Source organism: Durio zibethinus, chromosome 18 (assembly GCF_047325235.1).
Source record: "Durio zibethinus cultivar Kanyao isolate XHJ-2024 chromosome 18, ASM4732523v1, whole genome shotgun sequence".
Lineage (NCBI taxonomy): Eukaryota > Viridiplantae > Streptophyta > Magnoliopsida > Malvales > Malvaceae > Durio > Durio zibethinus.
Window position 1 is genome coordinate 11,540,660 of NC_143179.1, and position 24,782 is coordinate 11,565,441.

Here is a 24,782-nt window from a genome sequence, read left to right on the forward strand (position 1 = left end):
TGCAAACTGATCCTCAATCCCTTAAAACATAAACTCGAACTCTTCTTTTAAATCGAGCACCTCTAAACTTACCTCTTCTTATACCTCGAACCATACTCTTTTCACGTCTTGAACCTTCAGTTTTGATACCACTTGTTAAACTAAAAAGCCTTAATCCCATCACACCAATGGAAGTAAAATCAAACAATTAATCAATCACACAAGATATAATAATTTAACATGATTTGATTCAACTAATCTACGTTCACAGATGAAAAATAAGATCCATTAGTTGTAGATAATTACAAACATATATCAAAATATATCAACTACTCAATAATCAATATCCATAGACTCTCAATTTTTTGTACTCTTATAAAGTATTTTTAACCCAAACAACACATACCTATGTGTATTCTTTCAACACAATCAAACACATATCTATATATATCCATACATCCTTTCAATATAATCAAACACATATATATATATATATCCATAAATCATATCTATGTAAACTGTCTTAGTCTCCTCTAGTTCACTCACAAACAAAACATATACACTTATAAGACATAAATTTTCAGTAATCCTATAAGTTGTCTATCTCACAAAACTAATATTGTAGAGATTTTATTTATTTATAACCATACAAATTTACCTATTAAAAATTTTTTTTCTTTTGGAATTTTTTTTCTATAAGTCAAATTTACCTATTAATGATCTTTTTTTTTTAAATTTTTTTCTGTAAGTTTTTTTATCTACTAAGTAATATCTAATAAACTTCAAACAAATCTCTTATAAGATTTGAGTCATTATTTTTAACAAATCTGATTATTAAAATTAAAATTTTAATAATTTATCAACAAATTATGATAATGTCACATAATCACTGATGGCATTAGTTAAGACTTTACTGTCCAAAAAATTCTTACTCAATGGTTAGACTTGAACCCTACTTTCCCCAAGTACTGTGCTCGCGAAAGTGGTATATCTAATTACTTCATAAGTGTGTGTTATCTATAGTTTATTAACCAGCACACGAGGTCTGTCTTTTTGAGACTTGGGACATAAGCCAGCCAGAACCATGACTTAAAATATGGAAAGAAATCTAACCATCCTCCTTTGGTTGCTGTAAAATATTATAAGAATTGAAGTACCTTAATTTGATGGATGAATCAATGTGGACCAAATTCCAAATTTAATCATACTTCATGCTCTACATCCTGCAAGCTGTCAAAAATACACTTTGTAAATATAGCAAGACAGGGTAAGAGATTTCCTTTTTTTATCTTGGATAAAGGATACTGTATGAGCTGAAAAGCTTCAAAAAGTGGCTTATTGTCATCATTGTACCACGATATTGATTGCTCATGGATGCATTTCTTTTATATGAATCGAAGCTTGTGTTTTGCATTACAATCAATTTAAGCAGTAGTTTATTGTCAAGATCAATTGTTTTGAACCTGTTTCAGATTTTCAAAGTTCCAATCCTGTCCAATCTTGCAATTGGACTTGACTGTTCCCTGGAGGCCAATTTAAAAATTAATAAACGGTGCGTGCAAGTGGGATTATTTATTTTCCTCTTTACATGAGACATCACATGTCATGAAAAAATGGTCAGATATGAGTATGACATGTGACATCACATGTCATGAAACGATCAGTTTGATTACATTCGTTAGATAAGGGTATTTTTAACCTATACTAATAAAAAGGATACAATAATTTTTTTCTTTAAATTAGTTTTTGATAGATAATAAGAGGGAATTTGATTATTTATGTTAACTTGACATGTGAAGTTGATTTGATATATTTAATGTTATGTTATTTTAATAATATTATTATTATTTTGATAAATTTTTTTTATTTTTTATCTTTTAATTTTTTTCATTTTGATTTTTAACCTATGCAAAAATTAAAAATAAAAAATATTTTTTACTTTGGCCTCTAATTATTTTCTTTTATTCTTTTGTTCTTTCAAAAATATTCTCTCATTGGAGCTCGATAAGAATAAATATGATCTAAGAAGTCATTACATCCCATCAACTAAGCTCTCTCGAGAACTTAAGAATAAGAAAAAGGAATCTTATGCAAATACCATGAAATAAGGCTTGATCCTTTTCAAGGAGATTCCGTAAATATTTCATTCCAAAAATAGAAAGTTTAAAACAATTGAAATTTTTAAAAAAATCGGATGCAGTTACTAATTCATGATTTGGCATGTACAGAATAAAAGCTTCATTTTCGATTCTACGAAAATTTTTATGAAAGCCTTTCATTTGCTTCTCTTCGATGGAACTTTTATTTTCGTAAAATATATCTTAATTTTTGACCTAATTTTTCTTCTGATGATCGATTCAACCTCCAATAAAAAATATATATCTTGGTTATATTTCATCTCTTCAACAAGTTGCAATGAGCATAATGGCCCTATTGTTCCGACAGAGAGAAAAACCTATGATTAGCTTTTCAAGAAATTTTTAAACGAACAATTTCAACGAAATCTTTCAATTTTTTATTTCACTATGTTCAACTCTATATATTCTTCTATCCGTAAAGTATATTGAATGTACAAAAATGGCTATAACAAAGTTTTTGTTATTCGTATTAATAATTACTTCAGGAAAAAGGTTTTTATGCAATGCTAACGATTTAATAACTATCTTTGCAGCTCTAGAATGTTTCAGTTTATGCTCCTACCTATTACCTGGATACACCAAGAAAGATGTACTATCTAATGAGGCTACTACGAAATATTTACTCGTGGGTGGGGCAGGCTCTTCTATTCTGGTTCATGGTTTCTCTTGGCTATATGGTTCATCCAGGAAGAGATCAAGCTTCAATAAATAGTGAATGATCTTATTAATACACAAATGTGTAACTACCCAGGAACTTCAATTGCGCTTATATTCATCATTGTAGGAATTGGGTTCAAGCTTTCTCCAGCCCCTTCTCATAATGGATACCGATATTTTAGCAACAAAACCACTAAATCTAAGTTTAGTCCTTGGTGTATTGATCATTTTTGGGAAGTAAGTGTGTGCAATTTTTTTATTTCAAGAATAGGTTGAATTCACCAAGTTGCATTTTTTTTCATTATAACTAGGAAAGAAAAGAGTGCTTGATCCTACGAATTATTTCTGAATAAATTTCAAAAATATATTTAAGAACCACAGCATTTCTTCATTTTTTGGTACATTGACTTTGATTCTTTATTAACCAATAATCAGGGACCATTAACATGGTTAAGGCCAAACTGTTTAAAGTTCAGATGCAACAGGGTACTCTTTCTACTACTATGTTAATAAATACAAAAATATTTTCAAAACAGATAACAAAAAAAGGTTTTTAAGATATAAGACACTCATGTCGATAAAATGATTTGAATCCTTTTTTTCATTGTTGAATCGATGACCTATGTATAAAGTGAGAAGAATTCTTTGAATTTGAAGAAAAAAAAAAGAAACAACTTTGCTGACAAATTACAATTATACATTATACAATTCTGCGAACAAAAGACTAAAAGGAAAACAGAAAAAATAAAAGACAAAGATAAATTTTCATAGCATATTCCTGTTTGATCTAAATCCAATGGTTTTGGCATTCGAAGGGATTGGAAATGTAATGCAATTTGTTGAAATTCTTCTAGGAATGGACATTCCCCTTTGTTATGAGTAAACACGCTGCTAAACGAGATGAGACAATATATGTTATTATTATTATTTTTTTCTTTGGGATTGAGATGGCATCCAATATAATTTTTTTTCTTCTTTTTCTCAGAGAGGTTGACCGTTGAACTCTGAAGGGCTCAAAGAAATATCAATGAAACTTGTTTGGTCATGAGACAAAAATCTATCAAATCTTCATGGTTTAGGGGCCGTTTTCTGAGAAGCTGCATGTGGATCCTAAGTTGATGTCAAGTCAAAAATTGTAATGACAAAGTTCTGAATGATTGGCCGCATAATTTTAATATCACTAAAACAGTGAAGAATATGTTTATATATTTGTGTAGGCTAAAAAAATCTATGAAAACTTGCTGTGAGAGCTATCTTATCTGCGTTGGTAATGGCATCAGGGCAATTGGGTATGATTCAGCCATAAATTTGACTTTCAAGTTCAAGTAATTGAATGGAATGGGAGTTAAAAGTTCAATCACAAACTCAACAATGTTTACTTTAAGGCATGAAAATTAGTCCGATGAACTTTTAAATCTTCGCTAGTACTATCTTACTTGCAGTAAAATTGAGATTCAGTTATGATTCAACTCACTCAAAGAGCAGTTTTAATGAACTTGAAGCTTAGCATGAATAATTCACCCAAGATGGACTCGCTAGACTGAGGTTTTAGTTCTAACACCTGCAGCCTTTTGAGTTTGAAGGTTTGACACGGGATTTCCTACAGGTAACTCAAGGTTGCACATGTAATTTCTTGTGGTATCAAAACAAAGAACTATAACAACCTTAGCAATTGTTACTTCAGAATTGAAGGGGTTTATGTGATATCTTCACATGGACAATAAAGGACGGACAAACATAAAAACTACAGAGGGAGCAGTACTGTAGCAGGCTCTTTTTTTCGGCAGACTCCAGGGTTCATCATTCCTGGGATAGTAGCTGCCAGCTAAAACTTTGCTGTGCTGCTTTCTGATTGTCGTCAAGAATCAAGATCCTTCATTTTCTTACGTTCAATTGTTTTCCCTGTTTCTCTTTTTTATTCGCTGTACAATTCTTTTTTTAAAAATGTAGTAGTACTTAGTACAAGGCATTTGGTCTGTCACTCTTCATATTTATCCACTGTCAGCATTTTTAAATTTTAATGACCTAATTTAGTCTGCTAGTTTGCTTCAAGTTGCTTTCTTTTTTGTTTATATTTCCCAGAATCACACATTTTACAAACATTCAAACCTTCATGATGGTTCTCTAATAGACTGAGACAATAAACAATTGCAGAATCAATGTACTTCCTCTTGTTTGTTGCGTCAGAGATGTTAATCCTGATAGTTGTCCTGGATGTTAAACAGAAACAGTGATCTGAGCAATGCATGGTAAATATAAATCCCAGGAAGATGTAAAAGGTCAATGCCATATTGGCATGTTGGTAACAAGATTGAATCATGAATGTTGATAAATTCTAGATCTAGATCAGCTTTTGTTGTTGATGATTAATGGAGAACAAAACCATGAATGTCTATGTTTATTTCTATACTACATTAATACAGATACAGCTCAAGGTGTTTAACCAAAGGCTTACAGATCATGTTGAACAGATTTTCCATATCGATAATATGATCTTTTCATGTTAGCTATCATTGAAAGGGAAAATGGAAAAAGGAGAACGAAAAAAAAAAAAGAAAAGGGGCTGAGGACTGCAAAGATAGAATATCCTATTCATCATCAAAACTCAAATTCAATGTTTGTAACTTGAATCCTGCACCATGTATGATCTCAACCAAATTGGAAAACACTGCCATAGCTTGAACTGTTGTCGGTTTTGTTAACTGTGATAGAGAATAAAAGGGTCATTGCCTATGTTGCAAGGACTGAAACCTCTTACTCTAGCACACGAAAATTGAAATGAACAGAATGCAGAGAACTCTATTAATAAACCATGGGCTGGTAAAAGACTATGTATGAAGACCCTGGATACAAAGATAGTAGTCATTTTTGAGTAAGGGTCTCATACAAATTCTAATGGTTGCATGGAAAGTTTCATTAAGAACCAGCAGCAAGAAAGGAAAAGCCCACATTCCATCACATATATCATAACATGTCATTATTGTTTGTTTGATCATGAACTCAAACTTTATGACCACACAGATCAGAGAAGGTGCTCATGGAAAGTGAACTGAAATCTTAAATACGAGACATATCAAGCAACAACAAATAAACACTCACCTCAACAGTACCAATACCCTCAAGGACTTGAACTTTCAAGTTGGAAGTGCCATCAGCTTCCTACAGGGAACAAATAAATCATCAAATTTCCTATTTCGTGTTAGATCATGATTTGTAATCAAACAAAATCAAAGAACCTGCCATCAAAAGTAAGCAAATATAGTTGTACAATTAAACAGATGTAAAACTTACTTTTCTTGTTTTGTTTTCGGTAGGGGTAATACAAAACGATTATGGGTGGTAAGCAGGAGCAGGAATGTGAAATCTAGCCCCTCAGGTTAGACATAAAATTAGCTGAAACGACAGGTTAGATTCCTCCCCTTGTGGAAGTAGAGGTCAGTATCAATTTAAAGATATTCTGTCAAGATGCCTATTACAAATGATCATTTGTTCTGCAGAAGGTAAAACCTATAAGTTTATTATTGCTATAATTAGCTTATGTCTAGACCAAATTAACATTTGAAATATGAGCTAACTGAATGATATCCTTATAGGCTCTGACTTATACTTTTGGTATGCCTAATCAGTTGAATTTCAAAACCAGCTAAATGCAAGATATTCAACTCAGTCCCTTTCCATCTTCAACCAGCCTAATTTACTACATCTCCTAGCATAAAATTCACTAAGCTTACTATAAAACAATGGAAAACTAAAGCAATAAATGATCTCAGCAATTCTTTAAATAGAAGGAAAGGAAGGGATCTTTTTGACTTTTTGCATTACCATGCGTATATATGTCATGGTGTTGTGGGGAAAACCGGCCTCAAAATCCACAATACACGAATAAATCAGATAAAAGGGAAAAAGTTTCTACCTCTAACGCCTTGGTCACTTTTGGAATTTCTGCTTCATTCAACGTTCCATCTGCCTTCAAACAATCAAGATGTAATTATTATCAGTGAGCTATGAATGAATAGGTCAAACACAAAGATACAAATTCAAGCCAAACTAGTCAACAGAAACCATTTAAGAAATGCAACAACAATTCCTCATTATTTAATCAACTTCTACAAAAGAAGGCTTATTATCTAAATAACTAACAAAGAAATGAAACTTTTACAAAATTGAGTACCAAAATAAAACTTAAAAAGCAAACTTATATCACTCAATCAACAAAACTTTATTACATCAATAGAGGGTTTGATAGTTACCGCATATACAAGAAGCCAGTTCTGAATAGCCAACGTACAGTTTTCCTTTATCCCAGGCCAAAACAACATAAAACTAACGGAAACAGTAAAAAAAACCATACCTGGAAGTACATTCTGAGAATGTCTGAGGGAGAGACAGGGACATAAACTGACTTTTGTTATTCAGCCGTTGCTGTTTCTTCTTGCTTCAGCAGACTTCAGTTTCCAAATCCATATAGATTTTTGTCCTTCTTGAAGGATAAAGTTAAGTTGTCGAAAGAAAATGTGCCGACTTTTGTCTGAAAATGGAGAGACTTCGAATAAAAGGAGAGGTTTTGGGGAATGTTGAAATGGGTTTTGGAGATTAAATGTAAAGGAGTTGAAAATTCGGAGAGTGTTGCCATTTTTCTAGTTGGTCTTTTGATTTGGGCTTGAACTGAGAACTGAGAAGTAGAACAGTTTTGAGTTTACTGTAGCATCTGAATTCTGAACAGTCAAGACTGAAGAGTAGGAATGCTTTTGTTGGGCTTTGCCCTTCCTTCCTCCCTATCCATTGGGATAGGTTTTACTTCTGTGTCCATATTTGGACCAAACTTTTGGTATGAAATTACAAGGGTCACCGATTAGTGGCCTGGATAAACCGATTCGATGCCACTCTTAAACTAAACTTGTTCGATCCCGCTTTTAAATATGATTACATCAATTAAATCCTGCATTTAATGCTATGCTTTCTTTCATGCACCAAATCTATGTTATGCCTTAGAGCATCATTTTGCCTCAACATCGTCGTGTAGGTATCTTCGCTTGACCGGTGTTGTGTTTTGACTGGCCAGTTGCTAAGCATAAACAGATGTCAAAATAGTATTATCAGGCATATGCAAATGGGTGCAGAAACTGATGCCTTTCCAGGAATATCAAAGAATCCAAAAAGAGCGTTCATCATTTTAATACATCCTAATGATCAATAGATATTGGCAGGTATGCATCTGAGGCCTGTTCTCAATGAAGCTCATATTTCTTGATTGTATTTCATCCTGCATCCCTTCGAGGTGATACCACATGCTCCAAGTGATAGAAGCACATCTTTTTGTCTCCATTTCAAAGTTACATGAAGAAAATTGAATTGAAAATTTTATATGGAATTATCATTATTCATACACAGATTACTTGTAGGAGTATACAATACACTCAAACTTTTATCACTTAGTCCTTTCCTAATAATTCAGATAGCAGTGTTTTGTATCCGTGTTGAAATCCAGCTTGTGAAACTCTCTCCCAATTTTTGAAATATTACTCGTTTTAATTTAAAAATTTTATGATTTTATTTCATAAATAGTATCTCAAAAATATAATTTTAAATTTTTACGTAAGTATCATAACATATACTCATAATATCCGGACATGAAATTGGATCAGAGAATTACACAACTCCAATCTAAGCCAAATTTTACTAGAGCTGGAAATCAGTCCAAACTCTGTATATGCACTAAAAAACATTATTTCTCTTCTTATCTTCTCACCGATCGAATCCAAGCCAAGTACTAGAAAAGTCAGACCTTGAAACAAGAAGTAGGAATGAACTCCACAGGCAGATAATACACTTCTTGCAGCTGTAGTGAGTAGAAGAAAAGCAAGTGCAAGTGTCACGGATCGAGACTTAAGTTTTGAATTTGTGTGATTTTGGGATCAGAGCATTCACCCATCCGATATCTCAAATCAATATTCCTGTCACAGTTTACATCCTTGTGAGGTATTGTCCGTTCTGATCTCCTCTGGCATCACGGTTTTATCCTACAAAAGGTACCTCACAAAATATAGGTGATGTGAACCCTTTTATACCCCAATGACCTTCTTATTATGTTCGATGTGAGATTCAAGACTCCTCCTTATGTCCGTGATATTCTCCTCCACCCAACCTCGAACCAATTCGCCGGTATGTAAAAATTGATGGACAATTTATTCTATATTTATTCTATATCAAACTATAAGTATTTCATTGGTTCATAAAAATAAACATCAAATTAATTAAAGACGCAAAAAAAAAAAAAAAACTATATTGAAAAAATGAATAATCATATGAGAATAATATCATATAATAATGAATAATCCAGAAAAAAAAAACAAAAAAAAAATTAGGGAGTTTCTTATGATTTTCAAATCTTTTATACCGAATAATCTAATATCCTTATTCATGAGGATAATCAATTCAGTTCTGTTAGTCCTTGTGGTCGGACTCCACATTATCCCTAGGTCCCTCTTATCTCCTATTTGTACAAACTTAGGTTATGGAACAAGGAGAAAAGTTTTGTCCTACAAAAGGCATCTCACAAGGTAGAAGTGGTGTGAAACCTTTTATACCCCAATGATCTTCTTATTATGTTCGATGTGGGATTCAAGACTTCTTTTTAGGTGGCGTGGATCGAACGGTTTAGGGTTGGCTCTGACATTACTTGTCAGAGGTCGAGACTTAAGTTTTGAACCCGTGCGCGATTTAGGGCTAGCTCTGATATCACTTATCACGGGTCGAGACTTAAGCTCCGAACCCGTGCGGCTCTGAGACTCGAGCATTCACCCATCCAACATCTCAAATCAGCCTTCCTGTCACTGTTCACACCCGACATCTCAAATCAGTCTTCCTGTCATGGTTTACACCCTTGTGAGGTATTGTTCGCTCTGACCTTCTGACCTTACGGTTTTGTCCTACAAAAGTCACCTCATAAGATAAAGGTAGTGTGAACCATTTTATACCTCAGTGACCTTCTTATTATGTTCGATATGGGATTCAGGACTCTTCCTTAGGTCCGTGACACAACCTCTTTCTTGTAGAGCCTATTTCTCTTCTTTACAGGCAACTTTTTGCTTCAGTTTATTCAGCTTTTCCAAACCAGACTCAGAATGCCTCCTATGGATTTTCTCTTCATTTGAAGATTTTGATTCCCTCTCAGCCAAGGCCAGTAAATCAGATTCAGCTGATCTGCCTGCCCTCTTGGTTACCACCCGTTCATAAGCACTACCAAGCTGAAATAGTCCTGATATCATGGCATTGAATTTTGTGACAGACATTGTGTTTTCAAAGAAAAGATAAGGAACCAAGAGAGGGAAAGATTTTGGGGCAGGAAGGATATTTAGAAGAGACATGAAAATGGGGACATAACAGATTATCCATAGGGGTAGTTCAGCTTCGAGAATGAACATGGTCAATGGAAGTATAGTACAGAACAATGTGAAGGAGTAAAATGAAAGTAGAAGTTTTCTCAAAAGATAGAAAAGAAAAATCAAGTTGGCCTTCTTCAACATGTATATCTGCATCAACACAAATCATTACAGCATCAATCTTTAGTCCTCGTAACTTTCAACAGTTTCAGAAACCAAAATAAGCCGAACCTTGGAAGTTAGGATGGCAGGAAGACATAGACGCAATAACTGCATTGGACCTGAATGCCAGAGGTGCTGCTGTTTCTTGTAGGTTTCATAAGATTCATGTAACTCACAAAGCACTTTTACATCATTGAGGAAGATAAATTTCCATCCATTTGAGTGTGTTCGAACTGCAATGTTCATGTCCTCAACTGTTGTTCTCTCGAGCCATCCTCCTGATTCCTCTAAGGCCTTAATTCTTCAAACACCTGCAGTCCCATTGAATCCAAAGAAATCGAGGAAAACACCATTCACTTGCTGCTCCACTTCAAAATGGAAGCACAGATTGATGTTTTGGAACCTTGTAAGCAAATTCTCATCCTTATTCACAAAGCACTAACGAGCCTGAACAGACCAAGCTCAGGATCGCCCTGAAATTAAAAAAAAAAAAAGATTGTTTAAGTGATTACTGACATTAAAATGAAACCCAAGTTTCTATCCTTCCATTGGATTTTATATAATACCTTGAAGTGAGGAACGGTTTGTTTGAGGAAAACAGGGTTTGGCTGGAAGTCTGCATCAAATATAGCAACAAATTCATAGTCCTTGACATAGTCACAGGCCATAGCTGATTTAAGATTGCCAGCTTTGTATCCAGTTCTGATTAACCGATGCCTGTAGATTATTTTTACTCCTTTCTCACGCCACAAGGAGACTTCATCCTTAATTAGAAGCTGTAAATTTCCATCATCTGGGTGTCATCTAGGACTTGAATAAGAATCCTGTCTTTTGGCCAATCAAACTGACAGGCAGCTGCAATTGATTGTGCATATACCTAATTCCAAGAATTACTTCTGAATGGATCCAGAAACAAAATTGTATAAAATTTTAACAGTGAATGATGAAATTGAAGGCTTAGAATTCTTATGTCATAAAGTTCTCCATAAAGAAAAACTATTGGTTCTACAGTAGAAAGGGCTAAAAATGCTTTGTTTTTGGTCTGCTGAAGTCAAAATAATTACTATTTAAATCTAAGTGGATTTGAATGAATGTCAAAACCTTCTGCAACATTTGTACTTAGACTAGTGAAGAAATACGCTAAAGCAGATTGGCAATCAGAAAACAAAGAGATATAGAGGAGACAATGAACCAATTTGAGCAAGTTCAGTCTCACCTCTCTTTCATTGCACATAGGCATCTGAACCAGAACCATAGGAAAACTTGAGCCATCCTCAATGTCATAAGCCTTTTTTTCGATTCTGGGCTTCAACTTCTTGTATTTAATCCAAAAACACACCGGACAAAGAATAAGCCGATCGAGAGATTGAATCAAGAATAGTACAGTGCAGAATTTTAACATAGTTAACACTAAAGGAGCAATATAATCAACTGTAAATGACAGCCAAGCCATGTAGGACCATTGCACAAGACCTTGAACCTCCCATGGCTGTATCAGGTTCAAATTCCATTTCTCCAAGTGGGCAACAATTTCTATGAGCAAAGCTACCATAGAGATAACAAGAATGGCTTTGATAAATCTATACAATCTTCTGCTTTTGGCCTCTTCTTCACGCACATCAGATAATGCGATGCATTTCTTAACTGATAAAAGCACGGTTTTAAAAGTCATTGCCAGCCATGAAACATAAGCATGAAGGCTTTGAGACGAAGAAACCATGTAAACTTATTCGGACTCACTGCTTTCTGTTTCTCAAAAAGTAACGATGAATCCGAGCTATTCATCTTTACTAAAGAGAACTTATTAGGCTTCTCAATTGTGGCTACAAGCCATTTCCAGAGCAAAAACAGAGAAGAAAGATCAATAGATTCAACACCCCAGATCAAACTTGCGGAAAAGAAGCAATAGCTTGAATTGGGTTTTTAGTTCTGAGATTTGGGAAGCAGCATAGATGCAAAAGGAAAAAAAAGAAGACACAAAATATATCAGCTTATATATGTTTTCATTACACAGAGAGATAGACAGATAAAGAGAGTGAAAGGGAAGTAACGCTCATATGCTTTCAGTGAACTACTAATAAAGGAGGAGAAGAGAGTTCCTGTGGCTGTTACTTGCTGCTGTGGTATTAATTTCTTAATTGAGTAATTAGTGATTAGATACAACCAAGCCTAGTCAACATGGAAAGATCTTTCAAAAAGCTTTATTGCACTAATCCAGCTTTGACATGTGATCAATGTTCACAAGACCACAATCTGATGATTAGTGAGCCCAAACCAAATTATATGATTCATTACAACTAGGTACTTTCAAAACTGCAGATCACATCACAGGAAAAATCTGTTTCAGGCTTGCTCAAACCTGTCCTATCATTTAACCTGTTACTAAGGTGTTTCTTTTTCCTGTACTGGGAATATTTGATTAATTTTTTGTTGACATATTTAATCAATTTTACACTAATCCTTTCCAACCATACACAATGTATAATTAAATCCTAAATCCAATTCATATAGTTATCCTTAAAAAAATCCAACCCAGGCTGTATACATTATCAAAGCTGCCACAGCTCACTAAAGCTTTCAATTCAACAATTAACAAAATAAGGTTAATTTCAAACTTCCATTGTTTCCCACCCAAAATTTCCCTGGATATCATTTATTAACCATGCTTTTTTTTTTTTATCAGACAGGAAAATCCTTGAAAATTGACCATATATTGAAATATTTACATGGACTGACAGACATTTGAAAACTTAAAGGTCATTTATTTTTGTTTTCGTTTTCTGTATTTTATTTTCGTTTTTCAGTTATTTTTAAAGTTGAAAACAAAATTATGTTTGATAGGTTTTTTTTTTTTTTTTTGGTTTTTGAAAACCAATAATAAAGTTTTGGGAAGTTTTGAAAATTGTTAAAATTAGAAAAATGGTGTTTCCAATCTTTTAAAAATAATTTGGCACTGTTATAATATAGGTACTGTTCACAAAATTATAATTAAATCACTGTAATGACGTTACATTTATTATATTAATAAAGTAATATTTTTTATTATTTAAATATTATATTAATAAATAATATTATATTAGTTAATAAATAATATTGTATTAATAATTAATTAATTAATTGATATTATTATATTATTAATAACAAATGAAATCTAAAAATTTTAACACCTTTTTCTTATATTTTTTGGTTTCATATTTTTAAAATAAAAACATTTTATTCAAACATATTTTCAAATTTAATAAATTAAAAATAAAACAAAATAAAAATTTTAAAAACATAAAACACACTCAATAATAGCAAACGACCCAAGTTATTCACATTGAGGCCTAGTTCGTATGTTGAATGTGCAAAGTCAAATAAATCTCACCATTTAATGCTAATATTGTTACTTCTTGTCTTCTGAAAATCCCCTGGTTTCATTCAATCCTGGGAATGCCTATGGGAATTTTGACTACTCTAACCAAACCAAGGCAGCATTGGTCACAGCCAAGAGGACAGTATTGCTTTTCTGTTTGGCTTAATGATATTTTGAGCATCAAACTATTGGGAAAAAGAAAAAAAAAGATATTTTGGCTGCTCAAGGTCCAAAACCATCATTATTTTTCTGTTTCCCTTGCCTTTTGTTTTAGGTTTTGTATTTAATTAACGGAAACACCTGCATTAACAGTGAGAGAACAGGAAAATCAATGTTTTGGTGGCTCCATTTAGGCGTTTACAATATTTCTGTCCATCACAGTGTTAATATGAATATTTGGGACTTTAATGCCTTATCAATAGAAATGCTACATTCTTTATTTTCACTAGTTCAATAATCAATAACATCCCAGAATCAATTTTTTAAGATGCACAAAAATACAAAAATATCAGACTTTAAAACTTAACTCGATTTATGGAATCACTTTAAGTGACATTCAATAGGTTTAAAGCTTCCCTATCTTCGAGCTACAGTCTCAGCTGTAAAAAATCTCAGATTTATTCACTTTAAAAAATAAAGAAAAGAAAACAAGCAGTCTCATTAAAGGGACAGCATGTAGTGGAGTGGGGTACTAAGAACTAAAAAGTTTTATGGTTTCCCCATGTGAGCCTAACAAAGACAACTCTATTTTGGGGAAGTTCATTTAATTTTTTTCATCCCCTAAGTTCAAGTTTGTTAGTTATTTCTAAGTTTTTAAAATGTAATCCACGAGTGTTAGTCTGAGTTGATAAAAATTTTATAAAAAAAAAAAAAGGAGTTTTTTTCATGTTAATCAAAAATCAATCTCTATAATAAAAAATTTTAATTTTAATTATTTGGTATGATCACATATGAAAACGTCGTCTCTGTTACAACTCACATGTGATTAACTACTTAATCATGTGTTATGTGATCATTATTTTTTTTTTCACAAAATCACTTTATTGGAATGCGTAACACCAACGTTTATATATCCAACAATATTTTCTTTCTTATTCTATATGAGATTAATGTAGTCTACTTACTCTCTTTGAATACTTGGCATGACATATGGCTTTTCCCAGCAATTTGGTATAATATCAAGTTTTCCAAGTAGATTGATAGTGATATTGTTGATATTAATATATATTTTATAACAATGTATCTGAAGAAATGAAATTTCTAGTATTCCATGTCAGTAAGACCATTATTTAAAATCTGAGTATATATATGAATCATTGACATTAATCATGAATCAGCTGCAGCCATGAACCAAACAGATCCAAAGCAAGCACCAAATTACTCAAGTTTCAAACACTGCTAAGTTTAGATACTCAGCAGTCCGAAATATCAAGATGTGATTTATTCTGTCTTAGCAAAATAACAAATCAAATCATAGGACAGGATATTTTTTGCGGGGTTAGCCTTATTTCAAGTTCAATGAGTAATTCCAGCGAATCAAAATTTATTTGGTATATAAGAGAAAGTGTTGTAGGTAGTAAGATTTGAATCTCAATTTCATTAGATATCATTTTTTAAAGATGGTACATGAACTAACTGAACTAAATTTTGAATTCACTTCCAGGTAACCAAGATGAAAAACCCACTAAATAACCAAAATTAACATCAAAGAAGATCGAAACTACACATGGTTAAAAATGGAGGACCAACAAAATTCCAGTCGTGGATTACAAACAAACTGCATACGGAACCGGAACCCACTAAAACAAGAGAGCTATTTACTTCTGCATCGCCAGTTGCCGGCAGAGAACATTTGCTATTTGTCCATGACCAAGAGAAAACCCATCCATAGCTGCCCAAATATGCTTTTACCGCTAAGGCTTATCATTGGATATTAAACTGACAGAAACTGGCAATATTTGTATTAGGCTGAAGCATTTCAATTATTTCAGTTCCTATTATGCATCTTATCTGTGTCTTTTGACTTGCTAAATAATAACTTTAAACATCCTAAAAAATACTTTCACATATAGGAGAGGACCGTATGCTTATTGCAATTTGCATAGCTACTTGCCAATTTTCCTCCTTCGATCAGAAAGGATAGGATGCTTTATGCAAGTGATTGGTTAACATATCAAACCAGGATAAACTAAAACAGCAAGAGAATGAACTTGAGACCCCAAAGAGTCGCAACACGTCCTTTTATCACTAGACTGATACCTCATTGGCAATTCCATCAATGTTCTCAAACACAATTTGACATGAGATCATTAGCCTGTAGATACATGTTACACATTTTTAGTTTTACATAACGAAGCTAGTGATCCATAAAACTTTAACCTAACTTCTATTGGATACATGTGATTTGGTGAGTCCTGTACTGCTAATAAATTTGTATGAGCTTTCATTGCTTCATAAATCTTATCTTGGTTGTATTGATTACTTGAAATTCAAATGATCATCAGATGAATTTCAATGAAAGAAAAAAAATTACTAGTACGTATACATTATTGAGTCTATGATTATCTAATATGGTAGTAGTATCTTTTTGTTTTCAAAATTTTTGGCTCCAAGGTGGGTGAAGAGAGCATAAATCTCATCAAAAAGATTGGAAGAAGACAAAAAAGCAAAGTGAAAACGACATTCTGCAGGCAATCCTGTACAGTACCAATTGATGTCTGGTAGCAATAACATGGGTTTATGGGTCAATAATGTTTGGTCTATAGACTTTCGTGAAAATTAGAAAGGAAAAAGAAACGAAGTACTATATAAATATATATACTCCATAGTCCACTGTTCTTCCAGTAAGATTATTCCTTTACTCAAAGGGATGCTTACCCATTACAGTAGGCCTTTTCCACAGGGCCTAAATATCTATATCATTCAAAAATGTATTGAAATTTGAAACTATATAACAGCTCGAAGATTCCTGATCCTAGCTGCACAGTATGTTTTATGCACTTTCATTGACAACTCATGTTATCAAGGGGCATAACAGTTGCACCCTGAGAGATGACAATTTTTTTTCCCCCTTCCCATCCCACATCTGGGTGTATTTAGCCATGCAAAAGACATAAGTAGGTACAGGAAGTTTTGTCTCATACTTGTGGTAGGTATTGTTAGGATGACAAAGTTTTGTCTCCTTGGATTTTCTCCTTAAACATATTAAACAAGCAATCATCAGTCACAGCAGAGCCACTACTCAGTGTTTAAAATAGTTTGAACATAAACAACTTCGCCAGTAACTATCAACTTCGAACAATAGTGACAGTTCTTCTACTGGATGAAACTTGACATTCTGTTGCCATACCATACTGAAGAGTTTTTCTCGGTTCTCCTGTGCTGGCACCCAATAAGAACAGAGAGAAAAATATAGAATTTGAAAAATTGCCAAGAAAAGGTATGATCATTTATCATAAAGTGGATTCCTTGTTAAAATCTCCAACTAGATGTAACCTTGAAATTATAGCATGTAGAAATATGATTCCCCTACATTAGGACAGATCTGATTTTCCTACATTAGTGCAGTATGATTTCCTAATTTATTTTGAAAATATTTCTCATTTACTCTTCTGATTTAGTCAACTATTTTGATTGTCAAGATTTTAGAAATTTGTTTCTATTTTTAAATAGAATAATTCTTTTTCCTTTAATCATTTTTTGTTTTTTGTTTCATGTAAGTTGTTTCCTAATAAGGAACTTCATTGTTCCTATTTATTTAGATGTACGCCTTTATTGTAGATAGAATAAGAAAAATAAGGATAATTGTTCTTTAAGTTTTTTACATGATATCAGAGCAAGTCAGCCTAAACTATTAGACTATAGCCACATGAGTTTCCGTTATGGCTAGCAGGAGTGAGAACTCTTCTTCTGCAAAAGTATGGGATGAGAAAAGTCATAAAGAGGTGATGTTCCAACAAACCCTTCAAAACAAGTTTGCAACTTTTGGAACTAGTTTACTAGCATAAAAAAGTAATTTCCTAAACGCCTTAAGTGTTCAAATGGCAAATATACAATCTTGGATTGTTGATTCAAGAGCATTAGATCACATAACAGGAAATGCATCCTTAATCAACACATATTGACCTTGCTATGATAGTTCTTCTGTAAAAATTGCTAATGGCTCTCTCTCAAAGGTGAAAGGATAGTTCTATTGTAGTTTCGAAAGATAATACTCAACTCTGTTCTTCATGTCCCCAATTTATGTTATAACCTACTTTCTATCAGTAAGCTTATGAAAGATAAATGTTATGTCACTAAATTTTTTCCCAACTTTTATGAATTTCAAGAATTATGCGTGGGGAGGATTATTGGCATTGCCAGGATGTGTGCAAGGGTCTACCTTCTTCAAGATAATGTACTTGAGAGATAAAAAAACTCTTGTACAACTTTAGCCTCTAATACTAGTAAAGATGACCTTATCGTGTTATGGCATTATAGATTAGGACATCCAAATATTTCATACCTAAAAATCCAAATATTTCATACCTAAAAATGCTATTTCCCTCATTATTCAATAACATCTCTAAAGATTTTCAATGTAAAATTTGTCAATTTTTCAAACGCACTCAAAATACCTACCGTAACCTTTCCTATAAATCATCTTCGTCTTTTCTAAATGATTCATAGTGACATTTGAGAACCATCAAGAGTTAGCAATATCACAGGTTTTAGGTGGTTATTACATTCATCGATGATCATACTTGACTCACTTAGGTATTCCTTATGAAAGAAAAATCCAAAATTAGCCAAATCTTTCAAAACTTCAATAACATGGTACAAACCCAATTCCAAGCCAAAATCTAAGTGTTAAAAACTAACAATGGAAAAGAATACTTCAACTCTATTCTCGGTCCTTACCTCACCAACCATGGCATTATCCATCAAAGCTCTTGCGTTAACACTCCACAACAAAATGGGGTTGTCGAACGCAAAAACAGATGTTTGATTGAAGTGACCAAATCCCTCTTGTTGACTTCCAATGTACCTAAATGTTTTTAGGGAGAAGTTGTCCTCACTGCAACTTATTTAGTTAAACGAATGCCTTCTCAAGTTCTTGGCTATAAAACACCTTGTCAAACTCTCATTGCTTCCTACCTACAAACTTGGTTGATCTCTTTCATTTCCATCAAACTCTTTGGTTGCATTACCTTTGTTCATATTAGCCAACAAAACCACAGCAAGCTTGATCCCAAAGCCTTAAAATGCATCTTTCTTGGTTATTCCCCAAACCAAAAAAGCTATAGGTGTTCCTCACACCAAGAGCTCATACATACATATTGGACATCACTTAAGCCCAAAAACTTAAGCTACAGGGTTCTTAAGCCCTCCATATATATATATGGGACATCTCATTCAGATTTTTTTAATAATGTGAGATTTTTTACTCACATGTGAACCTTATCCTAATAATCTCCCTCGTTCAATTGTGAGTTTTGATCAAGTTCCACCTTGGCTCCCCCATGCAAGTAAGTCCTATAAACACCTTCTTTGAGCTATGTACCCTCACATCTCTAGTGTGCTTTTAGGCTAGTTTACAGCACTCAACATTGTCGCTTAGGTTGTCTTAGTGCCCCTTCAAGCTTGCATTCCAGGTTGACTCAATAAATCGCCCACTTGGGTGTTCCACTTTTACATATTATCATATATTTGTTGCATCCAAGTCGAACTTTTCACTCTGATATTGACATTCGAGCACTTAGAGTTGATGGACACGGCTAACCTCCGATTTGCCAACAATTCAAACTGTGACATCTATGACATTGTTTTATTACAATAAGGCTACTATAAGTATTGCCAAAAATCTTGTTTATCATGATAGGACCAAGCACATAGAGCTAGACCGACATTTCATAAAGGAAAAGATAGAAAAACTGGCCTATATCCCTACAAGTTCACAAATTGCAAATATTCTGACTAAAGCTCTTCCTAGAAGCATTTTTGACATATTGAAATCCAAGATGAGTATGATTAACATTCATAACTCAACTTGAAAAGGAGTGTAAAAATCTAATTCCCCTACATTAGTGCAAATCTGATTCTCCTACATTAGTGCAACTTGATTTCCTAATTTATTTTGGGAGTATTTCTCATTTACTCTTTTGATTTAGTCAACTATTATGATTGTCAAGTTTTTAGGGATTTGTTTCTATTTTAGAATTGAATAATTCTCCTTCCTTTTATTATTTTTTGTTTTCTCTTTCATGGAAGTTGTTTCCTAATAAGAAACTTCACTATTCCTATTTATTTAAATGTACTCCTTCATTATAGATAGAATAAGAAGAAATAAGGACAATTGTTCTTTAAGTTTTCTACATAGTCCAATAACAAAACCTCTGGCAACTCATGCAAACACGATGGGGGCATTATTCCAATATCATAAATCAAGAGCTTAGTTCAGTTGGTTCATGTAACCACCTTTAAGAGGTAACATCTAATAAGTTAAGTTCAAATCCTAGCACTTGCTTCCCCAATCCCCAAGCTAAGGCTTACTATGTATTAAAAAAAAAAAAAGACAAGCAAGGAACTTGAAGATGATAACATAAAACCCCAAAAACTTTCAGGGAGAACAAAGAAAAAGAACACTCAACTAATTCTTTTATCAATCACGGAATGCATAACATAACCAAACAGTACCAGAATCATGGAATGAAAGAAGGTAAATACTAAGACAGCTTAAGAGTAATTCAGGAATATTATGATATCCATGCTAAATACTAAGACAGGTTTAAGTGTAATTCAGGAATTTTATAATATCCTTGCTAAATACTAAGACAGGTGAAGAGTAATGCAGAAATATTATAAAACTTTTTTTTTATCGAAAGTCAATGTGAAAGGCTTGATTCTCTAGCCATGAACACAAATACAATCATATCCATCCAATCAAATACAGCAAATCATTTATCAGACCTATGTTATTGACAAAAAGGAGTAAACTCAGCCCATGCTTTCATTAAAAGTGTGTTTTTAACATATAGTGAGAGTGGAAATCCAGCTTTAAAGGAAAAGGTTAAGACTCCCACACAAACACAAGTCTGTAGCATGTCGTATCACTCTGTAAGTGGTTTCACACTTTGGAACACACTTCCATTAAAAGTGTGTTAGTTGCAGCAGTCAAGTGACAGATGCATGGTACAGGATCCTGCATCTGCATCAGAGTGCCAGACTTTGTCAGGCAGCATTTATGTAGCGAACTACCATATCATCACTACCTCTACACCAAAAGTTAAACTTCACACTAAACTAAATCTAATAAATGCTGAACAAGATTACAAAGTCCAGCATTAATCTTGTAAGAAAAGATCCTACCATTGCATAAGCTAAATATCCTAGTTATTATCTTCAATTAGGCTTTATCTTCTTTGCTTGGTCAAATAAAAGGCTTTATCAACCTGGACGTCATTGCAGACAAACGACATAATGATGACATAGACTAATGAACTACTAACATGTATGAATGGCAAATACCGTTTACCAATTTCAAAGAGAAGTGATATAGTCGTTGTCAATATGCTAAAGGTCCGAATTCGAAACTAAGCTGCAGAAAGCAGTACACATGATGCAACCTGGTAAAATCAACAATTCATAATGTTAAACATCAAGAAAACTATTTAGCAACCCAAGCCAATAGAGATGGATTCCTATTTTGATTGCATATGAGCAGGAAGTGTCATCAAATTTGCTTAGCATGAAACTAATCAAGAAGACCATATTGATAATTGCTTGTCAAATTAAGCATTTGCAAGATACACAATGCGAAGACCAATAGGTCAGGCCAAAAAGTATAGAAAGCGGTGATCCTGAACAAAATCCAATATTAGCATGCTTGTAGAAATAAAGTAACATAAGTAGGTTTAAGAAAAAGAATACTGGTAAGTAGAATACAGGATTACTTTTAATGATTTGGTTAAATACTTTAGCATTCAGTCGCAGCAGTAAAACCACCATTTTATTACTATTATGAAATAGTAACATAATCAAATTCCATTTGCTTATTTGAGGAAGTCAAAACTAAAATACAAGAGATTAGCTGCAGTAGTAGCAAGTAAAAAACTAATTACAAAGACAGAAAACTTCGCAATCTGCTCTTTATAGCTTCAAAATCCAAATTATAATGCATGGTGAACTCAATATATATACCAATGACATGTTTCCAAACACTCAAACCAAGATAGCAGATTGATAAAAGGTATGAAGCGATCCAAAATATCTTCTCCCCATCCAGTATAGAATCTGATCATTCATGGTAAAACATATCCTCATCAAGGTCAGAAGTCAGACTCACATAAAAGATATTAGATGCAACAGTGACAACTAAAAACTCATTACATTAATGGGATTCTTTACAATTTCCACAATTCAAGTTAACTAGATATCTGGACAAAGATAAAAGATTAATAAAAAGGATTGAGGCAATCCATTTTTTAACCCTGTGGTTATGTAATGCTAAAACATACTCTCAACAAAAAATGAAGGCAAGAAAAAGACATGATAAGGAAGTAAATTTCAAATTGACCTGTAAAGCAACATATTAAGTTGCAACTAAGAATCCATCATTAATTACTAATTATAAAACCTACATTAGCAGCAAATCATGTAAACACATTTTTGGAATTGTAACATAAAGAAAAAAAAAAAAAAAACTAACACTGTCATAATGGCCCCTCCAAATCTCATGCCTCTGCGGTACTCCCAAGTCCAAATGAGAAATGTTCACGAACAGGTGAAAACTCCACCAATCCAATATCCATTGCGTATCCAGAAACAGGCAACTTCAACTCTCTCAACACACAAAAAGCCTCAGCCATTCTTGTTTTTGGCACTTCCTGAGCTACAGCACAATAGGGAATCCAAACGTCAGCTTTAAACTCTTCTCCAATTTCAATCCCCTCCTTTTTAACTGCCTCACATAATTGAGCCTGGAACTGTAAAAGGGCCATTGTTGGAACTGGTGAAAGAAAAAGAACATTTTTTTCATTTGGGAAAGTCCCAATTGAAGAAAAAGATAGAGCTAAAGGTTCTTGCTTTGAAGCAAAAGACTTTACAACAGATTCAAGCTTGGCAGGGTCAAGAAAAGGGCTTGAAAAGAGAGTAATGTGAGGTCTTGACTCAATTTCAATTAACTGAGTGCTGATTTGACGACGAGCCAAAACATTCCAAGCTTTCAAGACTTGGTTTTCAAGTGCCGGATCAAAGTAAAGCTCAATTGAAAAGCCTTGTGACATTGAACCTTTGACGAATATAAAAGGAACCCAAATTTTAAAAGGGAGATCTAAGAGTACCAAGATGATGAAAATAGGAACTTGAAGAGAAATGGAGGTGAATCAGTAAGGGGAAAAACCTCAAAACCCTAGAAAGAACATGGGAAATGAAAGATACCCAGATTAGATTTGGTGTTGTAAAGGCCAAAGAAGAAGAAATAAAATGTGAAATAAAATGCAAATTGTTATGGTTTTTTCAAAGAGATAGATAATAAAGAGACGAACTTTAATTATCCAAAAAAACATAAATAAAGAGAAACAGAGAGAGAGAGAGAGAGAGAGAGAGAGAGAGTCGCATTATATTTGGATTCCAGATATAGGAGTCTTGTTTACAAGTGAGGCATATTTCATATTAATAATTTATATAATTATTTAAGTTTAATTCAGCGTGATATTTTGGATTTTAAAATTTTTTAAATTTTAATTTAAATTAAAAAATTTTAAGTTTATTAATTAAATTCAATTTATATAATAAAAAATTATAAAAATATAATTATATATACTTTATTCAGGACTATGAGTTTTAATTATTTTATTCAAATTTTGATTTAAAATTTACATGAGTATAAAAGTTACATTCAAATTTATTTACCGAATTTTAATTTTTTATTTAAATTCTTTTAAAATTTGAGTGAATTTTCAGAATTTATTGAGATAATCTCGCCAATACATTTAGTCTTGATTTTCTTTGACAATTTTCACGATGAAAATTAAAAAGAATTTAAATAAAAAAAAGTGGTAGTGATTTTCTATTTTCTTGTTGCTTGTGACAATTTTTTTTTTAACCTTTCTGGGGTTATACCAAACACTATATAAGTTGTAAGTTGGAAGATTTTTCTTTTTAAAATTAGGAAAAGAAAGTATCAGTTAAGCTAGAGTTGTATCCATTTTGATTTATTTTATTAGTGATAATAAATAAATAGATCTTAAATTTTAGTTTGACTTCTAGTGGAACTTTAATTTTGGAATTTTATCTCCATTCAATTTAGTAAATGTTTAAGCAGTTAAGCACAAATAAGGTTGGCATCGAATTGGGTTCGAGACGGGTTTTGCTCATCCTTAACTCAATCTGACCTAATGCTTTAATAAATTCGAACTCGATTAGACTCAAAAATTTTTTTTATTTTTTTATATCCGAACCCGACCCAATCCGATACTATATAAAACGTATCCAATCCGATCCGACCTGAAATTAATAAAATATTATTTTTTAAATATAAAATATTATTTTTTAAATGTAAATATTTAAAAATATTATTATATAAATATATACAAATAAAAAATTAAAAAATTAATTAAAAAATTTTTTTTATATAATATCGGATTGGATCATGTCGGGTTTACCTAAAACCCGAACTCGATTATTTTCTAACCTTACCCAATTTGAAACTCGAATTTCAAAAAAAAAATCGACCTCATAGGGTCGGGTCGGAACCCGTCGGGAATGAATTGGATTGCCATCCCTAAGCACAAATAATATTTAATGACATCGTATAAAAATAATATAAAAAACACAAAATGATATAATTTAGAATTTTAATAAAGATTATATATAAATTTGATAAATATTAAATTTTTTTTTTTATATTTAATAAGTCAAGATGAATTATGATATGATAATTTTTATATTTTAAATATATTTAATATAAAATAAATATTATATGAATATAAATTATTATATTTATATTTAAATATATTTTTTAAAAATAAAAAATCTAATATTTAATTCACGTTGTTTTAGTTATTTTTAATTAAAAATCATATTATAATAGTAGCATTTAGATTTAAATAACTTGTTTATTTTAATTCC

General features: G+C 32.5%; 1 protein-coding gene, 1 long non-coding RNA gene and 1 pseudogene across 8 annotated transcripts; all 3 read right to left on the reverse strand.

Moving 5' to 3' along the window:
* Positions 1-5,099: 5,099 nt before the first annotated feature.
* On the reverse strand, positions 5,100-7,382 carry LOC149513720 (uncharacterized). The gene is made up of 4 exons (XR_016329514.1): positions 7,126-7,382; positions 6,688-6,741; positions 5,874-5,933; positions 5,100-5,476 (listed from the first exon to the last, which is right to left on the reverse strand). It is a non-coding gene; the product is annotated as an uncharacterized LOC149513720 (long non-coding RNA).
* Positions 7,383-8,389: 1,007 nt separating this feature from the next.
* LOC111300945 (xyloglucan glycosyltransferase 4-like) lies at positions 8,390-12,375 on the reverse strand (annotated as a pseudogene).
* A 4,453-nt stretch (positions 12,376-16,828) lies between these two features.
* LOC111299577 (uncharacterized) lies at positions 16,829-23,277 on the reverse strand. Of its 7 annotated transcripts, none has more exons than XR_016329868.1 (3): positions 22,360-23,277; positions 21,187-21,277; positions 16,829-17,049 (listed from the first exon to the last, which is right to left on the reverse strand). XR_016329868.1 is itself a non-coding variant. In XM_022894839.2 (2 exons), the coding sequence occupies exon 1, from the start codon at positions 22,934-22,936 to the stop codon at positions 22,385-22,387; it is 552 nt and encodes a 183-aa protein (XP_022750574.2). In that variant the 5' UTR covers positions 22,937-23,277; the 3' UTR covers positions 16,829-20,859; positions 22,360-22,384. The 7 variants fall into 7 exon arrangements, 2 of the variants coding, with proteins under 2 accessions (XP_022750574.2, XP_022750569.2); XR_002691315.2 differs by having other exon boundaries at positions 16,829-17,054; XR_016329866.1 differs by having other exon boundaries at positions 16,829-20,859.
* Positions 23,278-24,782: the final 1,505 nt, after the last annotated feature.

Coding starts and splice junctions, on each gene's coding strand:
- LOC111299577 (XM_022894839.2), bottom strand. CDS start 22,936: ATGTCACAAGGCTTTTCAATTGAGCTTTACTTTGATCCGGCACTTGAA.